General features: G+C 39.6%; 1 protein-coding gene across 4 annotated transcripts in view; it reads right to left on the reverse strand.

Annotated features, from left to right (window-relative positions):
* The window catches only part of DNM1L (dynamin 1 like), a 38,206-nt gene extending 14,653 nt beyond the window's left edge, over window positions 1-23,553 (reverse strand). For 2 of the 4 annotated variants that reach the window (XM_032192921.1, XM_032192903.1), the window contains exons 1-11: window positions 23,319-23,553; window positions 13,364-13,511; window positions 8,015-8,053; window positions 6,801-6,847; window positions 5,607-5,678; window positions 4,951-5,037; window positions 3,973-4,135; window positions 1,935-2,055; window positions 1,175-1,306; window positions 678-884; window positions 378-498 (exon numbers count right to left, since the gene is read on the reverse strand). In XM_032192921.1, coding sequence (XP_032048812.1) covers window positions 378-498; window positions 678-884; window positions 1,175-1,306; window positions 1,935-2,055; window positions 3,973-4,135; window positions 4,951-5,037; window positions 5,607-5,678; window positions 6,801-6,847; window positions 8,015-8,053; window positions 13,364-13,511; window positions 23,319-23,420 — 1,239 coding nt within the window. In that variant the 5' untranslated portion in view covers window positions 23,421-23,553. The remainder of the gene's footprint in view (window positions 1-377; window positions 499-677; window positions 885-1,174; window positions 1,307-1,934; window positions 2,056-3,972; window positions 4,136-4,950; window positions 5,038-5,606; window positions 5,679-6,800; window positions 6,848-8,014; window positions 8,054-13,363; window positions 13,512-23,318) is intronic. The other 2 variants (XM_032192929.1, XM_032192911.1) reach the window with 1 other exon arrangement.
* Window positions 23,554-24,314: the final 761 nt, after the last annotated feature.

Genomic DNA, 24,314 nt, shown 5'->3' on the forward strand with positions numbered 1-24,314 from the left:
GTAGACTCATGGTAAGTCTTTATAGATAGCACAGAATTTCTTAATGCAAAATAAATACATAGGCAGTTTTTCATCACCCTTTCTGTAATATATAACAGCTTCACCATAAGGTTGCCATAAGGTTTACTGGGCTGGAGCTTAATTTAAACCTACAAGCAAAAGAAATGAGTAAGCATTCCCCTTAAACTCGTTAACTATCTGATAATAGCTGCAAATTTGGATTTTGTATTTTTCACTTCAAATGCCAAAAAGCAGGATTCAGCCTATTTGCATAAACTCTTTCAGCTGTTACTAATTTAGAGTCCTGAAGGAGCACAAATTGACAAAATTTTATTTTGAAACCACTAACAACACTTAGAATACAGAGCAACACTCACAGTAGCATTTCTAATGGCAGTCAGAATATCAATTGTGTTAAGGCCACCTAGAGGATCAACAGATTCTAAGGTTCTTCCAAAGGTCTCATGAAAAATGTAACAGATTCTGGCTCCACCACATCTGAAAGAATAAAATAACAACTAAAAACAAGGAAAAAAGCTTTCATTGCAAACATTTTTACAGTTAATTGGATTCAAACATTTTTTATTATGTTATGCTCTGATGTACTACTATTACCAATATAAACCAGCAAGAGCTGCTGGGTCAGTCAGTATTTTAGAAAAACATTTAGTACTTACAGCTCAGAAGTCTCTATGTATTTTGCTGTTCCTTCAATAGTATTACAATATTCTGTGGCAAATTTGGTAATAAGCTGCAATAAAGTGGCACTTTTGTCCTCAACAGGTTCCCCATAGCTGTTTAGCAGAGACTGGTATTGAGCAGCTAAAACATTGATTCTGGTTTTCAGTTCTGGCAAGCAATCCCTGATATGATGCATTAGTAGTCTAAAAATAGAAAACAGGCCTTAATGAGAAGGAAGGAATAATTTCAGCTTTATCATCTCTATCAAAAGAGAAACAGAAAATTATCATCAAAGGAAAACATTTGCTCAGGGAAATTACAGTAAATGCAGAAATTGAATTTGGAAACAGAGCGGTTTCACTGTACAGCACCAAAAGAAAAAGGAAAGATAAAAAATAAATGGTTATACATATTTCTAACACACCAATCTATATCTTAATGTGCATTTAAAATAATGCATTTATTTTATTTTTTTAGATGTAACATGTAATACCTGTTCAGTGTTCTAGCAAGATACTTAGTTCCATTTCGATTGGCTAGGGAAGGATACTTCTTTTGAAGAAAACCATACTCATCACGGATAGAATCAGCTACACTCTTCTTATTGTTAATATCCAACTGACTCCTGAAGTTAAAAGGCAGAGTTGCACAGTAGTTAATGAATAAAAAAAGGAAAAACAATTCACACTTATTTTTTTCCTGACAGAAGATCTGAGCAGACAGTTTTTGCTTTGTACACATAACCCTTCTCCCTTATAAAAGAAAGAATGGTTTTATTTGCTGGAGCACAGACATCAAATTGGTACAGATTGCTGTCATACATATGCAGACTGAGCAAAACTATCAACACTGCATGAGATTTGACCTAGCTGCTGCAAAAGGTAACATGCACAACTACAACAGCCATATGCATTTAACATGATCTTAGCACTAGTGTGAAATATCTATTAGTGCTATATCAGCAATAATGTGAACAGCTAATCAGGAACATCCCTCAAGCTAAATATCAGTACTGGAAAGAAGTGACACAACAGTTCTTTTAGAAGAAATGTCCCTATTCCTTTCTAAATTAGCAGTTAATTGACTGGAAGAAGAACAGATTTTTGAAAAGTCATCAACGAGCTTGTTGCTTGCTTGCTTATTTCAGCATCAGGTCACTTTATTCTTAAACCCATGCTCATGGTTAAATAAACCCAAAGCATTACTTCATATTAACAGTCTTTAAAAAATGATATAAATGTGCCCAGACAGACCTGTTCACCACACCAATGATGCCAAGTTTTACTGGAATCACTCTTCCCATAAGCACATCCATAGCATCAGTGCCAGCATCCATGAGATCCAGCTTTGTGATAACAGCAAGAGTTCTTCGACCTACCAAAAGGAAAACTCACTAAAAGGGATGTTTTGTCTTGATCAAGGTAGCTAAGGCCCATCATTCAAAAAGTTCCTCAGGAATGAAGCATGAATTATAATAGGACAAACCAGCAAAGACCAGCACAAGAATGTGTAGTACTGGTCTATCTGGAGCCCCTGTATGTATATAAAATATAACATGGTTTGGCAGGTATTGCTCCCCATATGTACGTGGTTAAAGAAAATGTTTTAGGTTCTATGTGGTTCAAAATTTTCACTAATTGCAACAAATATTTTTGCATAGTACATGAAGTCAGAGGTGCTAAGTACTTGTAGAGAAGACTAAGGCAGGCAGGGGACCTGCAGGTGTGAGCAAACTGAACTATTTTTTAGGATCTGTGTAGAACTAGATATAATGCCAATGTTTCAAACGATTTTTGAAACACCACTACTACTGAAAAAGCTACCAGAGGAAGTAACAGGACCACTTCAAGCACTGTGCAAACACATAGCCAGAATCCCAAGAGACTGAAAAAGCAGTATGGGATTTATTTTGCTAACAAAACAGACTTTTGTCAAATATGTGATGTTTTCTGAATGAAAGTTTAAACTTCATTATTAGCCACTGTGGAAGAAATAGTGACTCAAATTCACTACGTAGGTAAATATGGCACGTTTAAACAGATAGGCTAACATGTACAAGTTTTGTCTGGGGCCTTAGTATTTCCTTGGCTCTTAGGTCAGAAAATGAAAGTGGCAAGAACTTTTTCTTTTAAATCATAGCATGCTTTTCAAGTCTAAAAATAATCCAGTAACTCCGAAAATGAGAAGGTACTTGGCTCCTGAAACTTTAAGATGAATGCAAGTTTGAAATTCTAACCAGTTTAGCACTCCAAATTCTCATTACATACCATTGTGCTTACAGTTCTTGCAACATAAGCTGCCACTCCAGACCTTTAAGATTAGAATTTTGGGAAGTGATCCAAAAGTCACAGCTGATCACTTTTACGGGAATAAATTAACAGGAAAGGGTCAGCTGCATTGAACGAGGACAATCTGACTGAAGACGCAGCCAAGAGAAGAGATTCTCCCTCAAAGCTATGTGGCTGTGCAACCCTTAAACACTTACGCAGACAGGCCCAAGCAGACTTGGGGTTTGAAATCAGGTGAGAAATACTAATTTTAAGGAAAGAAGAATCTGAGCGTAAAGCACACCAACATCAAGTTTTACCCTAATTTCAATATATCTATGTTCAAAGTATACATTTTCATCTTCTTTCAAATCATAGTGCCATTTATTAGTAAATAGTACCAACAGCACCTCTCATACACAAGAAACAGGTACCCAGTAGCTGCAGATCTATTTCAAAGTCATTAGGTAAATCTAAAATATCATAACCCTCTTTTTAGATTGTCGAATCTGTCATACAAATGCAGAACGTTAAAATGGATACTTACAATATATGTTATTTTTACTCTTACTAAAAGTCACTAAACAAATGGCTAAACAGTTAAATATTAGCTGCAGGATGACATTTTCTCTCATAAAAGAGAGAATATTGGACAATAAAGCATGAAGTCATCCTAACAGACTAAATTACTAAAAATCTCAAAACCTCCAACATTCTGTAATGAAAAAAAAAAGTGTTTTTCTGAAAACAGAAGTTGCTCTTATGACTATTAAAATATTTCTGCGGCCTGTTTGTAAGCCAGAAAGCTCTTAAGATATTAATTCATCACAGCATTTTCTGAGTTGCAGGGACTGCAGCAGAAAATCTTTAAGCAAATATAATAATTATATTTTCTAGGAAATGCAGGAACTTTTACTTTCCTCGTTACTTTTTTAAAAAAACTTTAGCTTTATTTTAGGATTTAAACGATTTTTTTTTTTTTTTTTTAAAGTATTACAGAATCTAGGTTTTTTTTTCTGCTTACCATCTGGATCCACCTCCCGTGCAATTTTAAGTGCTTCTGAAGTGGCCATGTCTGTGTTAGCTGCTGTAACTGCCAGAATAATTGAATTTGGGTTGCTGATGAATTGAAGGATTAGCTCTCTTATTTGAAGTTCAATATCCTTAGGCTGATCACCAACAGGCACCTAGAGAAAAAACAACGTAGAACTTCTCAAAATTGTACGTTTATTCCTCTGTTAGATCACTCATTAAAGATTTATACTCTGCACAGTGTAAGCACAGTTTCCAGCCCCTTCTTTTCCCCTTCACAAAGCAAACAGAAAAGGAGAATCTTGAAAGGAATAAAAGCTAAAAACACTCTTATAAAAGTGAGGATCAACTCATATGATTTGTTTTGATACTGTTGTCAAGATGACTCGCTATCCAAGAATCACCTGCAGAACAGGCAGAGTGGGGTGCATATGTCTGCAGAGGCAGGTAAAGAAGTCATCGTGATCACCTTGACACAGAAAGTTATTCAGTATAAAACCTGAACAAACAGGATCTGAACTCTCCTTCTAATGTATTCCCACTTTATACAATTTCTTAGGCAAAACGTGCATAGCAGCTTCTGCAGAAGCAATAGGAAAAACATTTTTAAGCTTGTCAACTGCCCATCTATCTGCAGAAACGGATCTGAAATTTAAGAGTTCTCTCTTCTCTTCAAAGGAATATGCTGCTTGTGCAATGTTTCTGATCACTCAATTCCATATAGAAAGAGGAAGAGCTTAAGTAAATCCAGCTCTTCTAACAGTAGACAGCACCAGAAACTCAAATCCTACACCAGAACATGGTGACATCTCAAATTTATATCACCAAATACTTAAACCAAGGAGGAATGTTTTAGTTCCTGAAAGCTGTTTAATCTAACAATACAGAACCAAGCCAAAGACTAAGCATATGATCCTTGATTCAAAACAGTGTTTACAGCAAGTCAGAAGAAAAGCATTTCATATGTTACCTTTGTCATTCCTGGTAAATCTACAAGAGTCAGATTTACAACATTGGATGAAAAAATTTTAAGATGAATAGGTTCAGGACTGATTCCCTAAAAATAAAATAATAAAGAAACGTTAATCACTGTACTGGATTATGTAAATGACCCTTTAGAAAGCCAACAGCTGAAGTTTTATATAAAACAGCTAACCAAACAACCAAAACAAAACAAAAACCCAACAGCTTTCTTCCATCATACATCTTACACCTACCTACTTGGTGAGAAAAAAAGCCAGCTACATTAATGAACCAACTGCTTTTATCCTCGCAAAATAATGCATAAAAGGCTTTCTATTTCAGTAATTATAATAGATATTTGAGAATAAAATACTTGATTTTATAATCATACAAGAAGCCATGTATGTGGAAAAAATACAAGTATGATTAAGTTTATTATTTTTTGCAAGATTATTATGGAAGCTTTGAAGTAAAGTGACAGCAATTCTCTGCACTTCCTTTTAGCTTTATTCATTCATCTCATGAATACAGTGAAAAACCTTGAGACAGCAAGCAACATGACTATGATTTTTCACAACAATAGTTCAATGCTTTTCACTTCTAGCTGCTAGAACTGCTTAAGAAAGGTTTCAGCAGCAAGACGATGGACAGTTCAGCATTTACCTTATTATTTCCTGAAATCCTCTCTGTTTCATTTTCTATTTCCTGACGAATTTCATCAAAATCTGTATAAATCTGAAGTATAAAAGAAGATTATTTAAACATCAAAGAAAGCATACTCTGGCCTAATTGTGAAATAATGCTCCCTTCGGCAAGAGACAATGAAAATTTCTGTAACTATGTATGCCAAAGGTAAAAAAAAAAAACAAAAAAAAAAAAACTAAGAATGACTAATAGCCCATAAGCTAATGCTAACAGAAATCATCAGTGCTAAAAGAGAACTTGTAATCTTGGCATTTAATCTGTTGCAGCATCAGATGACAGTTATTAGCACTTACTACTAGCCATCAGTGTCATACAAGGTAGAAAAAATAGCATCCACCTAAAGAGAATTTCAAACATTTAATTCTATCACTGATTTAGTTACAACCATTTGAGGTTAATAACAACACAGAGATTGAACCCCTGCACATCTGGGAGGGGACGAAGAACATGGATATTGTTTTAATTTTTTCCACTCTTGTCTAGTTTGTCCTCCTTCCACCAATTCAAAATAAGTTAGAACAGAGCTACACTTCCACATGTTCCCTCTGTGTTCCTCTTTAGGTTTCCATTAATTTCCATCATTGACTAGAAGATGAGGAAATCAGTTTAAAATAATAAAACACTGAAAAAGTATATCTGCCAACACAGAGATACACTGTTAACAAAGAGAGCTAATGCTTAATTTTTCACTTGAAGCCCTTCTCCTCTCTGAGAGGAGAAACAGAAGCCCTATTTCTCCTCTCCCTTGATAAATCTTATACTCTTCTTTCCTTCTCATAGCTTTCTAATCTCTCTCTAACATTGCCAGTTCTTCAGTGGATTAAAATGACCTGTGACTGTATAATTTCTTGCCTTTGCAGTTTCCATTCTAATGTCTCTCATGCACAAGAAAAAGAAGAAAGTCAACAGAACAACACAAAAGGGATTAAGATAAATAACTCAGGTGAATCAATGACCCACGTTCAGAGCCACTGATAAGTAACACATTTTTATAAGTTACTCTTAAAAAGAAAATCCTCAGTAATCTTGCATACAGTATAGAAGGTAGAATAATCTCCTTTCTGAGAAAGACAAGGGAAAGTGACACAGAATTAAGTATATATAGGACAGCATATTTATGACACTGCTGCTCCACCACCAGAGCAAACATACCTTGTTTTTGGTGTGAAGAAATTTACCCCATTCTTCAGCATCTATCTCTGAAAACAAAGAATTGGTACATGAGGAAGAGGAAGCAATGTTCCAATCACATTTTTCTGAGAGCCTGTTTATTGAAGACTAGACTGTGATTTTTTTTTCAAGCAGCAAGAGAAGAATTAGTCTGTTTTCTGCTGTTAGATGTTAAATAGCTCAGTACACAAACATGTATGATTCTGCTTATTTAAACGCTGCATCTCATTATTCTTTGTAATTTATCTCATTACACAATGTCCACCTTCTTAATTGGGAACTGAGCTAATCAGCTGTCCTACCATTCTTCAGAAAAGGTCTAATCCATTCAAAAATCAGCTTGCAACAGAAAACAAAATAATTATTAGCAATAGCTTAAAAAATGAAAAAAATACATCAGCTTTCAGCATCTTTTCTTTTACCATGCAAATGAGATCAAATTACAGCTGAAAGAAAAAAGTTAGAAAAACCTGTAGAACCAAAAAGAAAAAGGCACAAACAGAAAATACATAAGTATTCTACATAACAATGAAGTCTTAGGAGAACATGTCTCTTCCCAAATCTGTCATGGACCAAACATCTTAACTCTTGTCAGTCACCACGATGTCTGAAATTACTTGGGGGATACTCAGGAGCAGCCCCACAAACAGCAAAGAAGGTTTTTGTCAACTCCTGCTCTGTAGCGCAGGCAGCAGTTTGAGGTATGCTGCAAGACACTTGTACTTTCACAGCTGGGTTTCAAAGCACCAATAACTTCTGTTTCAAAATTTTTAAGTTAGCCATCACATCCCCTCTGCTCCTCAGTGCAGCAGTCTGCTCTACAAGAAATCTGGCCACTTGGCAAACACACAGCTTACCTGAAATTAAGTCACCATTCAAAACATTTTTTTTCACTTAAGTTGAATTTCAAGATACTTATCACTAGAGATCTTTCAAGGGATTTGGGAATTAAAAGCGCAGAAAGTTCTATGAAGCAGCAATGACACAGAAAAGCAAAAATCATCTCATTCTAATGCAACAAGGTCAGAAAGCTAAAAATCAACTAAATCACAAGACTCGGCAAAATAATCAATCAACACAGTAGCCATTGTGGAAAAGTAAAAGTGTAATCAACAAGTGGCATGAAATGTATGTGGTTAGTGTACATAAGCATGCACTTTATGTGTAGGGAGAAAAAGCAAATGCAGAAAGGCAACCTTTAGTAAGGTGTCTTGGATTTTTCCATGTAGCAGGGTCTGCAGTTAAAGAGAAACAGTATTGAACGATGTTTAAAATTTTTCATCATATTTAACATAGCATTTTATTAACCTTCATCACCAGACTATTACAAAGATCACAGATGCATGCAGACAGATGTGCATGCTAGTCTACTACTGATGAGAATGTGTAACATTTACAGTATGCACAGCAATAAGATCTAAACAGAACGCTGAGAAATGCTGCTTATTAATTGATATTCTAGATGACAAAGTGTAGTTTTAGTTTACTATTGTTCTTCATCTAATTCCAATAGCTTACAATACTTTTTTCTGAGCAAAGAAAATGTCACCCATAGTTTCTGCAAGGCTAAACTTCATTGGCAAAACGTTTCTCATCTTTTATTCATGGCAAGAATGAGAAAAAGTCAAGCACATTTTTAGTATCGCTGAAGGTAACATTACTGCACAGCAAAGAAACAAGTTTTGCATCCATATCTTAATGATGAAAATAAATTTATGCAGATTAAGAAAATCAGAGCACCTCTGAGACAGATTTAAGAAGAGACAATCTTAACAACCACCATTCTCAACTTTAAGTTTCTCATGTTTACATAAACTCTGTTACAAAAAATAAAGAAAACTCTTTATTGACGTGTTAATGAGTTTACAACTCGATTTTTCTGTGATGCCAGTGAAACACTACAGAAGGGCAAGAATAAAACAAACTTAGTCTTAAAGACTGTTTTTTTGGCAGCATAGGAATCTGATGCTAGGTTTAGTTCTATGCACAAAGAATTGCTTTAGTATCATCTATTAACTTTAAAAAAAAAAAACATACAAAAATGATACAGCTTAGTAAGAGGCATTGCATCTTACCTTGTTACCATCCATGGATCTAATAAGGCCAAATTTTTTTTTTTTTTTTTTTTTTTTTTTTTTTTTTTTTTAACAAGCTACAAGTTTTCCTTGCTATGTATAACACAAGAGAAGATGGAACCCATGATAAAAGGCTTAGTCTTAAACTCAGTCTTAGTACTTATAGGGAAAAAAAGATTTAAGGAATAAATGCAATGTTCCAAGATGTACAGAAAATCTCACTTTGTGCAAATACAAGTCTAATTTTTCTCAGAAGTTTTATTTTATACAGCAGGAAACTCTTGCCCCACTCTTCTCAAGTCTATACTGACACCCACCCCTTTTAACATTTGAGGAAAAAAATCACAGTAGCTCTACTTTAATGCAAAGGAGTTTTTCCGGAAAGGAGGAAGGATTTGCATCATTACACAGAATGCAGGGATGCTCTAGGCAAGGAGAAAATATTTCAATTAACCTACATTCAACAACCCAGTACTTTCTGACTGACACATTGAACATTTTTTAATATCACTAACTTCACTAGTAAATCAGTCTTCCCCCTAGTTATTTTTTTATTATTATTTGTAATCTTTCCGGGTAAAACTTTCAGCTGTATTAATCACGTGATTACATACAAGCTTTAGTGCTAGATAAAGTGTGCAAAAATGGCATTACAGTCATTACAAAATTAAGTCTTCAAGAGGATGAAAATAAATGATTAAAACAGCAGCTATTAAGAGCAAACATCCTGCCTTTCAAAAACACAATCATCCAAATAAAACAGCAATCTGTGGTCATTCATATTCTGGAGCAAGACCTGAAATGTTTAGTTAGTATACTGGAAAACTGGACACGCTGATGATACTTTTCTCAGAACTGCCCTCTGACAAATTATTACTTGTCATCCCCTATACTGCAAAGTTTCCTTCAGAAGTTCAGATACTATACAATGCTAACTGAGTTCAGTTATTCCAGTATCCCTTCTCAGTTCATAAGCAGCAGAAATGTTCTTCAGGCACTATCGGAGCACAAAGAAGGTGTCTAGAGTCATAAAAGGCTAACACGATGGAAGTTTTCTTGCAGCATGGCAACAAGAACTTCCCAAATACTTTAAGTCTGCAAAGCATGCAGAATCTTACTTGTTTTCCTAGCTTTCTACTTCCCCTACCTTCACAGCTCTTAGACCCAGCAGTCTACTCTTTGAATGCTATTTTTTCCCCATTACCTCATCCTTTCCTGTCTTTCTTTAAATGAAAAGAAATCCAACTTGTGAAAATACATATGACCTTTTCCCAATTCCTTCTGCATGTTGGAGCATTTCTTTCATCCTCGAGGACAATCTCTCTCGGGTGAGAGCTCTTATTATTATATTTAGAAATATATATCAATTAATTCTCATTATTATTATATATTATATATTTTTCTATAAGATTATTTAATAATACTTATAATTTATACACAGAAAAGTACACTGAAGCAGTCTGCACTTTTGGGGAGCTAGGGACAGGAGACTCATGTTTGAAGTAGAGAGCAAAAAGCTGACAAAACAGCGTTGAATTTGCAAGGAACAGATGTGTATTAATTATTCTGTGTTCCATACCAATTCCCAATTCTACCTGTTCAGAATTTGACCAGCGTTCAGCTTCCTATCTTGGATTAAAAAAAGAACCTATACAAACATATACACACATTTCCTAGTTGGCTATCCATATGCTCCCTCCTCACTGCCATTTCTTAACACATGGATAAGCTGCCAGAAGCTACAGGACCAATTAAATAATGAATGAGTTCAGCCCCAGGTCTCTCTTGTACACTGCTTCTCCTGTAATGCAGTAAGAGAGCACACGGTGTGATATCACCACATCAAACACACCCTTTGCTGAATCACTAGAGGCTAACAATAAATAGCAAAAGCATATGAGTATGCTTCTTTCACATCAAACTATGCACATCACTGTAGCATATATGCATCAGTTTGAAATATGTGATGAAAACACAGTACTTCATATTTAATGGCAAATTCATCTCTCTGGTCTTTTCCAATGACTTTCATCTACTACAGTGACCACTGCGCAAAGGTATCACACATAGCTCATCAGAGAGCTCAAGGACAGCAAGGAAGACCCTTAATGTTTCTTGTTAAAAATGTCAGATGTTAGTTCAAACATCTGGCTGTAATTCTTTCTCAACAATCTTTCTAAATGTGCTCCAAAGAATCAAACAGAAAACAGTAAGTTATAAAAAACTACCCTCTAAATTGATGAACTAATGCTCTTTGGCAGATGACATGCATCAGAAGATACCAAAATAAAGCTATTTGAGAAAGACAATTTCTTCCTTCATAGCCATAAAGATAACGCAATTGTCCATGCTTAAACAAATACCACAGCAATCCAAAGTGCTTTGTGTTAAAAACGGGGAAGCTTTCTGGATGCAAACACTCAGACAGAAGTTAAACTCAAGGTCACAAAATCACAAGGGATCACAAAGCAACAGGGCAGTTGCACAAAAGTATTCGTGCACACACACAGTTCATTACCAGCACGTTCAGGAAGCAACATGCCAGGACTGACATTCTCATGTCCAAGATTCAGTTTGTAACACAGAAACCTTTCATACCAACAACATCTTTTCCTGCACGACTTCCCTTTGGGAAATCCAAAACACATTTAAGCCCTACTTCAGCATCCAAATCAAAACAAACAGAAGCGTGGCCTCTAATAGCATAGTGACTTATAAAATCTCAGACAGTGGAGCCAGGATAACAGGTTGCCATCTTTTTTCTTTCCAAGCTACTTGATCCCATCTTCTCAGATGAACCACAATCTGTACATAAGCTAAGCCGTATCAGTGACAAAACCACTGTGATTTGCCTGAATTTTGAGGGAGAAGAGAGGCATTTCAAATGTAACTGGTAGGAGTCATAAAAGTCTGTCTGTTCTTAGCAAGCCTACATTTCTCTCCAAAGAACATCAGGAAGAAACCATAACACGTACATCTTACATATTGATTTTTTTCTTTAAAGGTCTAAATGGGCCTTATAAATATTAATTTAGGCCAACATCCTAATGCAGTAATACCATTAATCCATTCAAATTTAAAATTCATATCCACAGTTCAAATGCAACCTACAGCAGAAAGTCTCTGCCTTGACTCCAAATACTTGGATTTCAAAATTACCTTTTATACCTGTAAAGTTGCATTCTGAAAATTACCAAAAATCATACACCGTACAATGCGAGTAGGGTGAAACCACTTTTAAAGAAATCAGATCTGTCATTCTTAAAAAGTAGCCAAGAGTTAAGAATGTTAAGAATGGGTTACTGGTCTTGGAAGGTTTTCAAGACCAAACTAAATAAAGCCCTGAGCAACCTGGTCTTGAGCTCAAAGATGGCCCTATTCTGAGCAGGAGACTGGACTCCTAAGATCATTTCCATCCTGAATTTCCTATGATCTCTTCACAATCCAGCACATCCTGGACTGCATATTGTGTCCTGCATGCTAAAAGCTCTTAATTGTTATGAACCAAAATTGTTTTCTGCTTGTGGCAATATTGAAAATTGGAGCATTAACCTTTAAACTGCACATTAGGAACTGTTCTTCAGCAACCAATGACTATAAATATTACATGAATAGACGTACTACAAAAAAACTTCTGTTACCTCCACTTACTATTTCTGGAAATAAACTCCAAACAATTTAAACACAATAAGAATTAAAATTTGTAGCCCTGAGATTATCGCACCATCAAAAGTCTGTGTACCTTCACTGTCTAAATCAAAAAATATAAGATGCTCAGAAGGTGGATATGGTCCTGGTGGTCTTTCAAAAGATCAAGAGCAGCAGTTAGTACAGAATGCGTTCAAAATCCCAGGGGACAACTGAGATGAATTTCATGATCTGCTGGAGGATAATAAACACTGCAGAAGACAAAAGCTTCAAACTAGAGACCATCACAATACTTAAAGCATCATTCTTCATGTGCTTACTGTCTGCACTGAGAGATTCTATCTGTAAGCTACAGGATGTGCCTATCAAATTCTTTTTGCTTCTATGGCAGGTTTCCTTGTTTTTATTTCTCCTTCCACAGCTTTGTCCAGAGTTTATTTCTTCACCTCTTTCGACAAAGTCATATACAGTCATCCTCTCAAGGAAAGGTCTTATTTAAACAGCAAAAGAGGAAGGGGATAAACACACACACAGGAAACACATGATTGCTCTATACAATCATGATCATAACTGAGATACTTATTTTGGTCTGCTTTTCTCAAAAGTACTTGCTAAGAACAAACAGAAAAGCTTGAAATATTAGGTATTTTGAATATCCAAAAGCTTTTGGCTTCATGACTTTTGCTGTATGAACACAACAGCTGTAACAATGGAAGTTTCTTCCAAGTAAACATTTAACAGTACAGTATTTTTCAGTAAAATGCACAAGAAAGATTAAAAGTCTCTTTCCTACTAGGCAACACACTCTTAGATCTCACTTACCATTTTCATCTCCAGCTGTTTTCCGACCATCCTCTGGGGAAACATGCACCAGCTGCAGAATAAGGGGTCTTCGGGTGACAACGCCGGTACCTCGTGGGAGCAGATCTCTCCCCACAAGACTTTCCAACACAGAACTCTTTCCACTGCTCTGAAAATTGGAATGTAGCTACATTATTTTCTTGAATAAAAAAATGCTTTAACATTTTAGGTTTTAGCGTGTTTTCACCACTCCCACAAACAGTTGTCTAGTCTGTCCTCTGATATACAGTGTCCTACAGAAAGTATCTGACAGGCTCAGTGCATCTAATACAGTGATATCACATCACACGGGCAATACAGGGCATGTCTGATATAAGTCAGTAGCTGTTTAAACCTGCTTTTGATACTTAAAAGCCATGGTGACGGATGTACTTCTATTTCTTAAGGATAAATTAAACCAGTAAAAATCAAACATAACACTTTGAAAGTCTGACCTATAAGACTTTGAGGGGTTTTGGAGTTATTTGTTGTTGTTTTTAATAGGACTATAGTAAATTCTTCCAGTTTTCTGTAGTGTGCAAGACAACACAGTCATGCCACGAGAAAACATGTTCTGGCAATCACTGCAGCCAGTTAGGAGCTGTTACTACACAAACAGTTCCAAACAATTCTCTGAAAAAAAAAAAATGAATGCACGCTTTTGACAGCTAGAACATGTATTGCCACTATACTACCACAGTTCAGCTTACCAGTTCTGAAAGAGCAGATACAAGACTTTAAATAAATCAAAAAATGAGCATATAAGCTACCATAACATGAAATTAAGAATACTCAAGACTGATTTTAAGTATCAAACATTTAGTAGCATCTTAAGCGATTTTTCTAAAAAACAAAAAAAATAGATCAGCAGAGATCAAGGATACAGTACAATCTGGCAGCACCTGAGGACACCGTGCACTAAAATCTTACCAAACCGCAGCTGAAGAACCATGTGGCCAAAGCACAAAGCAGTTCTGGAAGCCTCCCTGCCAGAGTTTTGTTGTAGCACAGTTCAGAAGTATAGCTAGTGTTACAGACTGTGAAAACACATGAATTTCAGAGTGACAGACAGGTCACTTTTTGACAACCTTTGCAGTTTAAAACAAGTGGAATGCCTGCTCAAGAAGATGAAATGCAATAAAAGCTCATCAGCTGCACTGAAAAAAGCATGCTTTCCTTTATGACAAATATTTTGAACATCTCTTGAGCAACATTGCTTTCACATGGGCAGAAAGGGCTGAAGGTGAGACCTGGATGAAGTGGCTGCTTTTGAACATAATCTGAGTAGAGAAGCATAATGAATAATTGCTCAAGACTCTTCCAAAAACCCCATCAAGACAGAAAACCAAAATCCATGGGGATAAGTCACTGCACACTACTGCTCACCATTTGGTTACCAAAATAGCAGGAAGCTGAGATTGGTACCTCAGAGGTCTGTACTGGGACCTGTACTGTTTAGTGGTTTATTAATAACAGGCAGTGGGATCTAGCACACCCTTTGCAGGTTTGTGGACAACATTACGCTTGAGTGGTGCAGCTGACACGACAGACTGACACAACATGCCATCCACAGGGACCTGGCGAGGCTGGAGAGTTGGGCTCCTGCAAACCTCACAAACCTCAGCAAGGCCAAGTACAAGGTCCTACACCTGGGTAAGGACAATGCCAAAATGAACGCAGGCAGGGCAATGACTGGATTGAGAGCAGCCCAGCAGAGGACCTAAGAGATACTGGTGGATTAAAAACTGGACGTGAACTGGAAGTGCACATTTGCAGCCAAGGAAGCCAGGGAAGTCTCCATGGAGGTCTTACAGCAGCCTTGCAATGCCTACAGGGGTCTGCAGGAAAGCTGGGGAGGGACTGTTGGTCAGGGAGTGCAGTGATAGGGCAAAGGGGAATGGATTTAAACTAAAAGAAGGGAGATTTAGGTTAGACATCAGGAATTCTTCCCTATGAGAATGGTGAGGCCCTGGCACAGGTTGCCCAGAGAAGCTGTGGCTGCCCCATCCCTGGAGGTGCTCAAGGCCAGACTGGATGGGGTTTTGGGCAGCCTGGGCTGGTGCGAGGTGTCTCTGCCCATGGCAGGGGGGTGAGACTGGGTGGTCTTTAAGGTCTTTTCCAGCCCTACCCATTCTGTGATTCTCTGACAAACTACACATGGAAAAAGAACACGATGTCCTACACCACTCCCACAGCCCAGGTACTTTCAGATGTAAAACGAATTATCTGGATCCTCTGCAGTGGTTTAATAGCTGACAAATGTACAGTCATACATCAGATGAGACATTGCAATACTCCACACATCAGGAAATTTGTTTCTAATTGCGTTATGCTTCCTTATTAAACCAATCTGCTCTTGGAACATGATACAGTACCTAATGATGCACTCCTTAATCTGGATCCTATATACATCCATTATCAAGAATTATCCGGCAAGAAAAGCAGTAAACACCAGGCTGATCTTTCTCTGCCAGTGGGAGGAAGCGAGGGATATGGGGTCTGCTCAGAACACAAATTCAGTTCAGCCAACCCTTCATACAACTGATGTGGGCAGGGACCAGAACTTATGACTAAGGGTACCACAGAATTTTTAGGGATGAATTTACAGCAGCATCATGCTTGTTTTGTCATCTCACTGGAACTACTGTCATTATATGAAGCAAGGACTGAAATACCAAGTCCAAAAAAAGAGTAACACATTTCAGTCTTTTGTGGCACATCAGTCAGGCTTTCTTCCATACCCTGACCCAATCCTAGTTTGAAATATCTGTAATTAATAATGACTAGAAGAACTTAATATAGATTACCCAGAAATAAAGGTAAATACAGGAACACCTTGCTGTCTGTTGCTTTTTTAGCCATTGTGTCAAACCTCCACTGCCAAGCGCGTAATGTTCTGCTCTGTTAACCACCAGTCTCACCCAGGTTACTGGGTAGCAGAACTACGTTTTTTCCTAGAAGTGCAAACCTAAGAAGGGAGGCTGCACACAGGAACTTCAGAAATGTTTTATTTGAATACACAGTACGTATGATGTAAATTTTATCAGCATTCTAACTGCCTCCTGAACAGTTACATCTTCATTCTTGTCAACATCATCTTCAGGCTAATCTAGATCAAGGATGAAGGACAAAAACAGGGAAGTGACTGAGCACTTGCTCACAAATTGAAGAGCTGAGATCTCTCAGATCTGTGATCCACTCCCGGGAAGCCAGCATCCCTACTTGTTACAGGTCCTGATGGTCCCACTTCTGCCTCCCCATTCTATTTCATATTTACTTGCCCCTGCTTTACTTCAGTTGTGTGCACTTCTGAAGTACCAGCACACATTTTCTCCCATCCATGACATTAATTCTCATGAGGAAACTCCCCTTGCACCGTGCTGCCTGGCCAGCCACGCTTGTCAGGAATTCAGACGAGGCAGATAGCAGGGCATGACTTTGTCCAGCCGCCTCCGCAGCAGGAGTTGTTCCTTTCAGAGACACCTCAGGGCTGCTGACAGGCCAAACAGAAAAGATTCTGTATTGAACATTTTCAAGTAACACTATGAAGAGCCAGCCATATTTATCCCACTCTCTTCCTTGGCTTTCTCATTCTATTTCTAAGCCCACCGTGATATAATGCAGTCCTAACTTTAGAGGGCTTGCTCCCTACACACAGAACACCAAGACACATTCTCATCAGCATCAGCAGCCTGCCCGTGCTTCCCTTGTTTCTTCCCTCTTTTCTATCACTGCTGATACAACAAGAAGCTGCTCTTGTCACCCTTGATGCTCCTTGCCAGTTTCAGCTCTAGCTGGACCTTGGCTTTCCTAATACCACCCTCACATATGGAGGCAACATAAAGGAACTTGTCCTCTCTCCTACCTCCCGCAAGTCTTCTACTTCAGCGCTCAGTTCTCAGTCTCCTCCACACCACTGTCCTCATCTGTCTGCTCATCATCCCGACTATGTGCCCAGACCACCGCTTTGTGCTCCAAACACATTGTTCCTGAAGGCACCCCAAGTTATTTGTGCTTCACTGTACCCCCCACCCAGCTCAGTGAATAAGCCAGCCCGCCCTGAGGAAACCCAGTCCTTCTGATAGGACCAAATGATACATTTTTCGTTATCTAATCAAATGGGGAAAAAAACTGCAAAGAACTCCTGCAACACAATGCAGATTGACTGCAGGAAGGCACAAGAAAAGCAGAATTAAGGCAGCACAGTCAGTAGTCCCCATGACTTCTTCATCACCAATGTTTGAGAACAACAGCAAGGAATAGGGAAGCGGGAGAGGTTTTGTTTCCCCATGAGATATAACAGCTCCTGAAGAATTTTCTTACGATGAGCAATGCATCTACCTTGATGTCTGAGAGAAAATGGCAGCAATCTCACCATTTCTGTCACACAAGAATTAATTGACAAAGTCTGGCTGGCTAAACTATTCTCTCAGAGACAGATATATACGTGGCTTGCCAAATTCCAATCCCATTATTGGGAAATACAAGCTAATGCGTTTTTACTGAGGTCTCCTTTACACAGCTCAGCCAAAATAGTTCAGGAACCCTGCATTTACACCACATCTAGCTGTACATACATGTCAAACAACAACAAACCCACAGAGGATTTGCAGTTGCATTTTTCTCTATACATCAATTCCCAATGTCCTCCAATATTTCGCCTGAGACAAAAATACCTCATTTAATTGGAAACAACCAACACCAAATTTAGAGAGAATGTTATTTCAGGGAACTGCGATATTTAAAGATCCACATTTATAAGCAGTACAGACTGGATTTACATATTATCACTTACAGTATTATCTTTTTTCCCAATAAACAAAACAAAAAACAAAGCCAATTTGTACCTTTAAATAAGAAGCAGCCAGTGAACCTACTGGCTACTATATAAAGAAATATTCTCCAAGAACTACACAGGGTTTTTCTGCCCAGATTCTGAAAGGCATTTGCCAGGGCTTGTTTCTTTAATCACTCCTGGCCTTTGTTTTCCTGAAAACATGTTTTCCTTGCACTATTCCCTGTGGGCAAGATACAAGTTACATCCTTTTTAATTAAAATAGGGGTTCTCAAAGAAATGCAGTTACCAAGCACAAGCTGAAGAGAAACCTGGCAGCAAACATACAAAACTTGGGGGAAAAACACCACTTTGTTCAGATCCTTCTCCAGTTGCGTCCTTTCTTCCACAGTAACTGGAAGCTTGCAAGCAATTGCAAGTCAATACCTTCATTTAAATGATGCTTAATATCACTTTCACATTTAAAAAGTGGAGGGATTAAGATAGGAATGAGATCACAGTGTTTTTAAACCCGTGATTTTATTTATGTATAAAGCCTGCAGGTGGACGCTGTGTAAAGGTCAGCATCCCTCCAGTCAAAGCAGCTTTCAAGACCTACAAAGGAGCTGCTCAGAGACTCATAGGGCCCACCAGTGAAAAGAAACAGCCCAACACCAACTGCTGTTTGCACTGTTTAGCTTTAGCAGCAAAGTTTATACTATTCCTGGCATAAGTAAACAGCTAATTAACGTCAGCTTCACTTTGCTGCTCATTTGAAACACACACCAGAACAGTCAGGGCAAGATTTGACGGGAGGAAGGAATGGCAAAATGTGAAACAGTTATGCCCAGAACTAGACAGGGTACATGTCAGATATCAAGACAACAAAAAAGGCAAGGAGGCACAAAAAAAAATAAATAAATAAAGGAAGTTTGCAAAATAGCTGAGAGAAAAACAAGTTCTCCCCAGCCAGCACTGCAGCTATGCTCTAGTTACACCTCCGTTCACAAAGGTAAGGCAGAAGTAAAGACCTTTGCCCCAAAATCCCAGGAAAGACCACTGGAAAAAAAGGAAAAAAAAAAGGAAAAAAAAAAAAAAAAAAAGGAGGCCATTCCTGGCCTGAGCTTTGCGTGGAGCTATTATACAATGGTTTGGGTTGGAAGGGACCTTAAAGACCACCCAGTCCCATCCTCTGCCATGGGCAGGGACACCTCTCACCAGCCCAGGCTGCCCAAAGCCTCACCCAGCCTGGCCTTGAGCACCTCCAGGGATGGGGCAGCCACAGCTTCTCTGGGCAGTCTGTGCCAGGGCCTCACCACGCCCACAGTAAAGAATTTCTTCCTAATCTTCATCTAAATCTCCCCTCTATTAATTTAAAACCACTCCACCCTGTCCTGTCATTATCTGTTTGAGCCAGGAGTGGCTCTCCATCTTCTTTAAGTACCAAAAAGTTGCAATGAGGGCACCCTTGAGCCTTCTCTTCTTTAGGCTGAACAGCCCCAGCTCTCTCAGCCTTTCTTCGTAGGAGAGGTGCTTGGTACAGGATGAAGTCTCCTTCACCTAAAACCGGCTTTTCACCACCAACAACCAGGATTCACCAGTGGATGAAAAGCTCAAGAGGCTTAAAGGCCCACTTCTCCAGGGAAAAAGCAACGAAGCTCTGTAGAGCATCTGAATTTTAAACTCACAGAGCTAAAAACCAGATGCTTTGATAAGCATCCAGTGTATTCTTCTCCTCATCTCATTACCCGGGACCGTACATTAGCTTCCCATTGCTGTCAGCTTCTTGATGTGGAAATTATCCTCCTGTTTGGTCTAACTGCATATGCAGTTGTACATATTCAAATGCTCAGGTTGTTAGATCAAGAAGCCTTCCTCTGTAACAAGAGTTGCTTTAGTGTTGAAATATCGAGCACGACACTTACTCCAATCTGCGAAAAAAGAAATAAATGTAACGTTCATCTCCAAGCCGATCACAGAGCCTAATTAACAGCTCTTTCAGATGGTAGCATCCAACAAAACAAACTGTGTTAAATGCTGTAAACTACTCTTCCCTGTTTGAAGCCCCAAAATAGCATTAACTGAAGACTGAGCAACAGTAGTACATACATGGACACTTGAAAGGTTACATGTATTTAAAAATCCCTTCGTGAATTTCGGTTGGTTGCTAAATCAATTTCACTACGAAGGCTCTATTAAAACCAACACTACAAAGTGCAATTCTTCCTTTTTAACAATGGCAGTATTAGTTTTGTAGCAAAGGAGATCTCCTAACACTCAAGTTTCTACAGATCTAGGTCAATGACTTCTAAAAACACAAAACAGACTCCAAGAATTAATGACTTGGAAAAAAAAGGGGGGAGGGGGAGGATGAAATCCACTTCTACACATCTCTAGGCACGGAGTTTATCGTTGTGTCTTTTATTACTTACTTTATTCTAAAAGTGATGCCCACTTCTGTACTGTAGGTACTTCATTTCTGTAATAACATCTACGTGCCCTTAACATACAAGAGGTCATAACTAAACTTTTCTTCCCTTCTTTTATTAGAGCGTTAATGTGTTTGGTTGAATCACTTTGATACAACCTTGTTATCCTTTACAGGTATGGACCACAAAGCAAAGCATTTTTATTAAACGCATCAGGAGGCTGGGTACTACTGCACAAATATTGTTTGTGTAGTATTCCCAGCCTGGACACTGCTTTGCATTTCAACAACACAGTTGGTGAAAAGGCAACTGAAACACTGAATGAGGGGAAAAAAAGCAGCACTTCCCTATCTGGGCAAGGCAAAAAGCACTAAAATAGCCATACAAAGTTGGCAGTGGGAGGGTGTCCTGCCAGTTCTATCAGCAGCAGTCTTCAATTTTTTTTTTTAACAGTCTCCGTACTGGGGTACAGAAATGACTCGTGCAGTATTTCAGTAGAGAACGCGAAGGAATTCTCAGATAACTGGGTCACAGGAACACCGCCAGAAGAAGGGCGAGAGGCCACCTACATGTCTAACTGAGAAATAGTTTGTAATTACCACCAAAATCTGGCTGGAAAAAGGAAAAACTAGGAAACTTTAATAACAAACAAAACATTCAAAGAAATTAAGGATTATAAGCAGTTTCTAACTCTACAAATGCCAGAAAAGAAAGAATTAATTTGGGGCACAGAAGCTGAAATAAATGAGAAATGAAGACATAGCACTAAACATAGTAAAAGGGTAGAAAAGAGTCACAGAATATAGGTAAGAGAAATGAACAACCAAAGTTATTAAAACCCCACATTTTCATTTTCCCCACTGAATACACAGAAGGTCATGTAAGAAAAGAAAAACGAGAGAGCTACAGAAATCTTAAGTGATAGCATTTGTTTTCCACAAAGAAAAATGGAGGTGCAAAATTTAAAGCTGTCTGTGAATGCTAGACAAAGTAGAAAAAAGTCAGGACTGCATATGCCAGTAGGCTATAAAGAAATCATCTGTGGGGAAAAAAACTTGCAGTTGCATAGCACAACCAAAAATAACTCCAGAAACAAGACTGTAAATGGCACATTTAAAAAAAAAAAATAAAAAATATATAGAAGCAAACTGCCAGAAGCAAAACTGTCAGCTCTAAGGTCATATTTGAGACATCTCCAGAAACCTGCTCTACAATAAACTAAATTCAAAATTAATAAAACAGTAATATTTTATTTTAAATATAAAATAATTGTACAAAATATCCGCAGAATTACTACACCCATAAAGACAACTGTATCTTTCAAGAACACAGAGTCACAGAAAATCATAGAAACAGGTTCTATACTGTAGGTTGGAAAGGACCTACAGGATCATCTAGTCCAACCATCCTCCCATCACCAATACTACCCACTAAGCTATTAAATCACATCTCACAGCACCTCGTCCAGGTGCTTCTTGAACACCACCAGGGACAGTGACTCCACCACCTCCCCGGGCAGGCCGTTCCAGTGCCTGACCACTGCACCTGAACCCTGGCTAAAACAAACAAAAACAAGGTACAATTTCCCAAAGATATATGTTCCTGAAGTCGTGTACAGGGCCTGGCTGGGATGGAGTTAACTTTCCCCACAGCAGCCCATACAGCGCTGTGCTCTGCATCTCTTCAGAGGAGGGGGAGTGAGAGAGCGGTTGTGGTGTAGTTCAGCTGCCCAGCAAGGTAAAACCACAAGTCTATAAAGGCCTTTGCTTTGGTCTGTAAAAAGATGTAGTGTCAGTTTACCTTATTCAAGGGTTTGTATGAGCATGTAGCGCCAAAGGGGTATTAATACTGATGGGTAAACTCTTGGGGGAGACTATTCAAATCAAATGCATGTCAGCATAGTCTTAATGTTTATTATGTACTGTATGTGCTTTTTCGAAATGTTAACTAGGATAAAGTTTTTACAAAAGATGGTAATGCAAAAATAAAATGCCACTTCAAGATATTTCAGAAAGAGAAACGAATACTTCTATTAACTTCACATATAGAGATACTGCATCTCTGTTTTGCGCCTTTCTGTTACAGAAATAAACTAACAAAACAGATAGAAAACTCCTACTCGTGTGATTGCAAATGTAAAAGAGATGGTAAGTTTTCATGAAGCGAGGGCCTCCTGGCAAGCTACAAAAGCAGCAAGCCCCTAATATAAGACAGCAGCGCAAAGTCTCTGCCCCTGCACAAGTGCTGTTGGTGTGTTTTGTGAACCAACGGGCGTGAAGTCACCAAATGCATTTTGCTTTTTGCTGGCAAAGCCGTGCTGGAGCCGAGCGCCTTCCAGCCAGCCTCACGGGCTGGCTCTGAGCACGCCTCCCGCAGGCCCCAGCGCCGTGCCCGTGCTGTACCCGCCGGGCTTGTCCCAGGGGAAACCCTGGAGCGGGGACATCCAGCCACGGCTGCCAACCCCTCGGGAACACGCAGCCCCACTAACTTTGGGGTTTTAGCGGAGTTTAACGCCTCCTTCCCGGCCCCCTCGCGGCTGTCGCAGCCCCACCGGCGGCGTTTGGCGCCCGGTGTCCGGCCGGGGGCACCGCCAGCCCCTTGGGGCCGGGCCCGGAGGCCTCCCGAGAGGCGACCCCGCTGTCCCCGGCCGTGCCCTTGGCGGCGGTGGCGGCGGCGGCTGCGGGGACGCCCGCCTCGACTTTGCCCGGCCCGGCCCGGCCCGGCCCCGCCTCACCTGCGTGCCCACCACCACGATCTGCGGCAGCTGGATGATGTCGGCCCCCACCGTGTTGAAGACGTCCTGCAGCTTGTTGATGACGGGGATCAGCGCCTCCATGGCGCCGCGGAGCCCCGCAGCAGGCCGAGGAGGCCGAGGCCGAGGCCGAGGCGATGAATGGGCGCGACCGGCGGCGGCGGCAGCGGCTCCCGTCAGCCGCCCCCCCGCCCTCCTCCGCCGGCCGCCATTGGCGACGGCCCCCGCGCACGGCGCCGCCCCCAGCGGGCTGTGCGCGCAGCGCCCCGCCGCCGCTCGGCAGCATGGGAGTTGTAGTGCCTGGCTCGGGGCCGCGGCCTGCGCTCGGGCTGGAAGGGGCCTCAAAGAACACCCAGTCCCAGCCCCTGCCATGGGCAGGGACACCTCCCACCCCCCCAAAGGCTTTTTGGCTGCCCAAAACCCCGTCCAGCCCGGCCTTGAGCACCTCCAGGGATGGGGCAGCCACAACCTCTTTGGGCAGCATCTACCAGTGCCTCACCACCCTCTGAGTGCAGAATTTCCTCCTAACCTCTCATCTCAGTTTTAAATCCTGGCTGATGTTAGAGTTTCTACACCTATTCTGTATAAATTAGTCTTTTTCCCGTCTTCATGTCATGAAACTCTCAAACATGGAAATGAGCATACAAAAGGAGTATTTTCTTATTAAAACATCTTCGTAACCAAATCTCTCATTCTTACCCACGAAGTCTCACAGTGCTTGTTAGCGGACTGGTGTTTCATGATAAAAGCAGAAAGATGGCTAAACAGATTGTAATGAAGCCAGAGATAGAAGAATAGGAGCTTGCTTAATCACATTAATGATTTCTAAATAAAATAATTGTTATAATTAAAACCAGGAATGGAAGAATGGGGGCTTGCTTAATTGCATTAAGAATAAATGTTGCTGATTGTCTTTGCTTACTACTGTGCAAATTAACCAAAACAAGGAATCTCAGGGCCCCACAGAGGATGTTTCCT

The sequence above is a fragment of the Aythya fuligula genome, chromosome 1 (assembly GCF_009819795.1).
Source record: "Aythya fuligula isolate bAytFul2 chromosome 1, bAytFul2.pri, whole genome shotgun sequence".
Lineage (NCBI taxonomy): Eukaryota > Metazoa > Chordata > Aves > Anseriformes > Anatidae > Aythya > Aythya fuligula.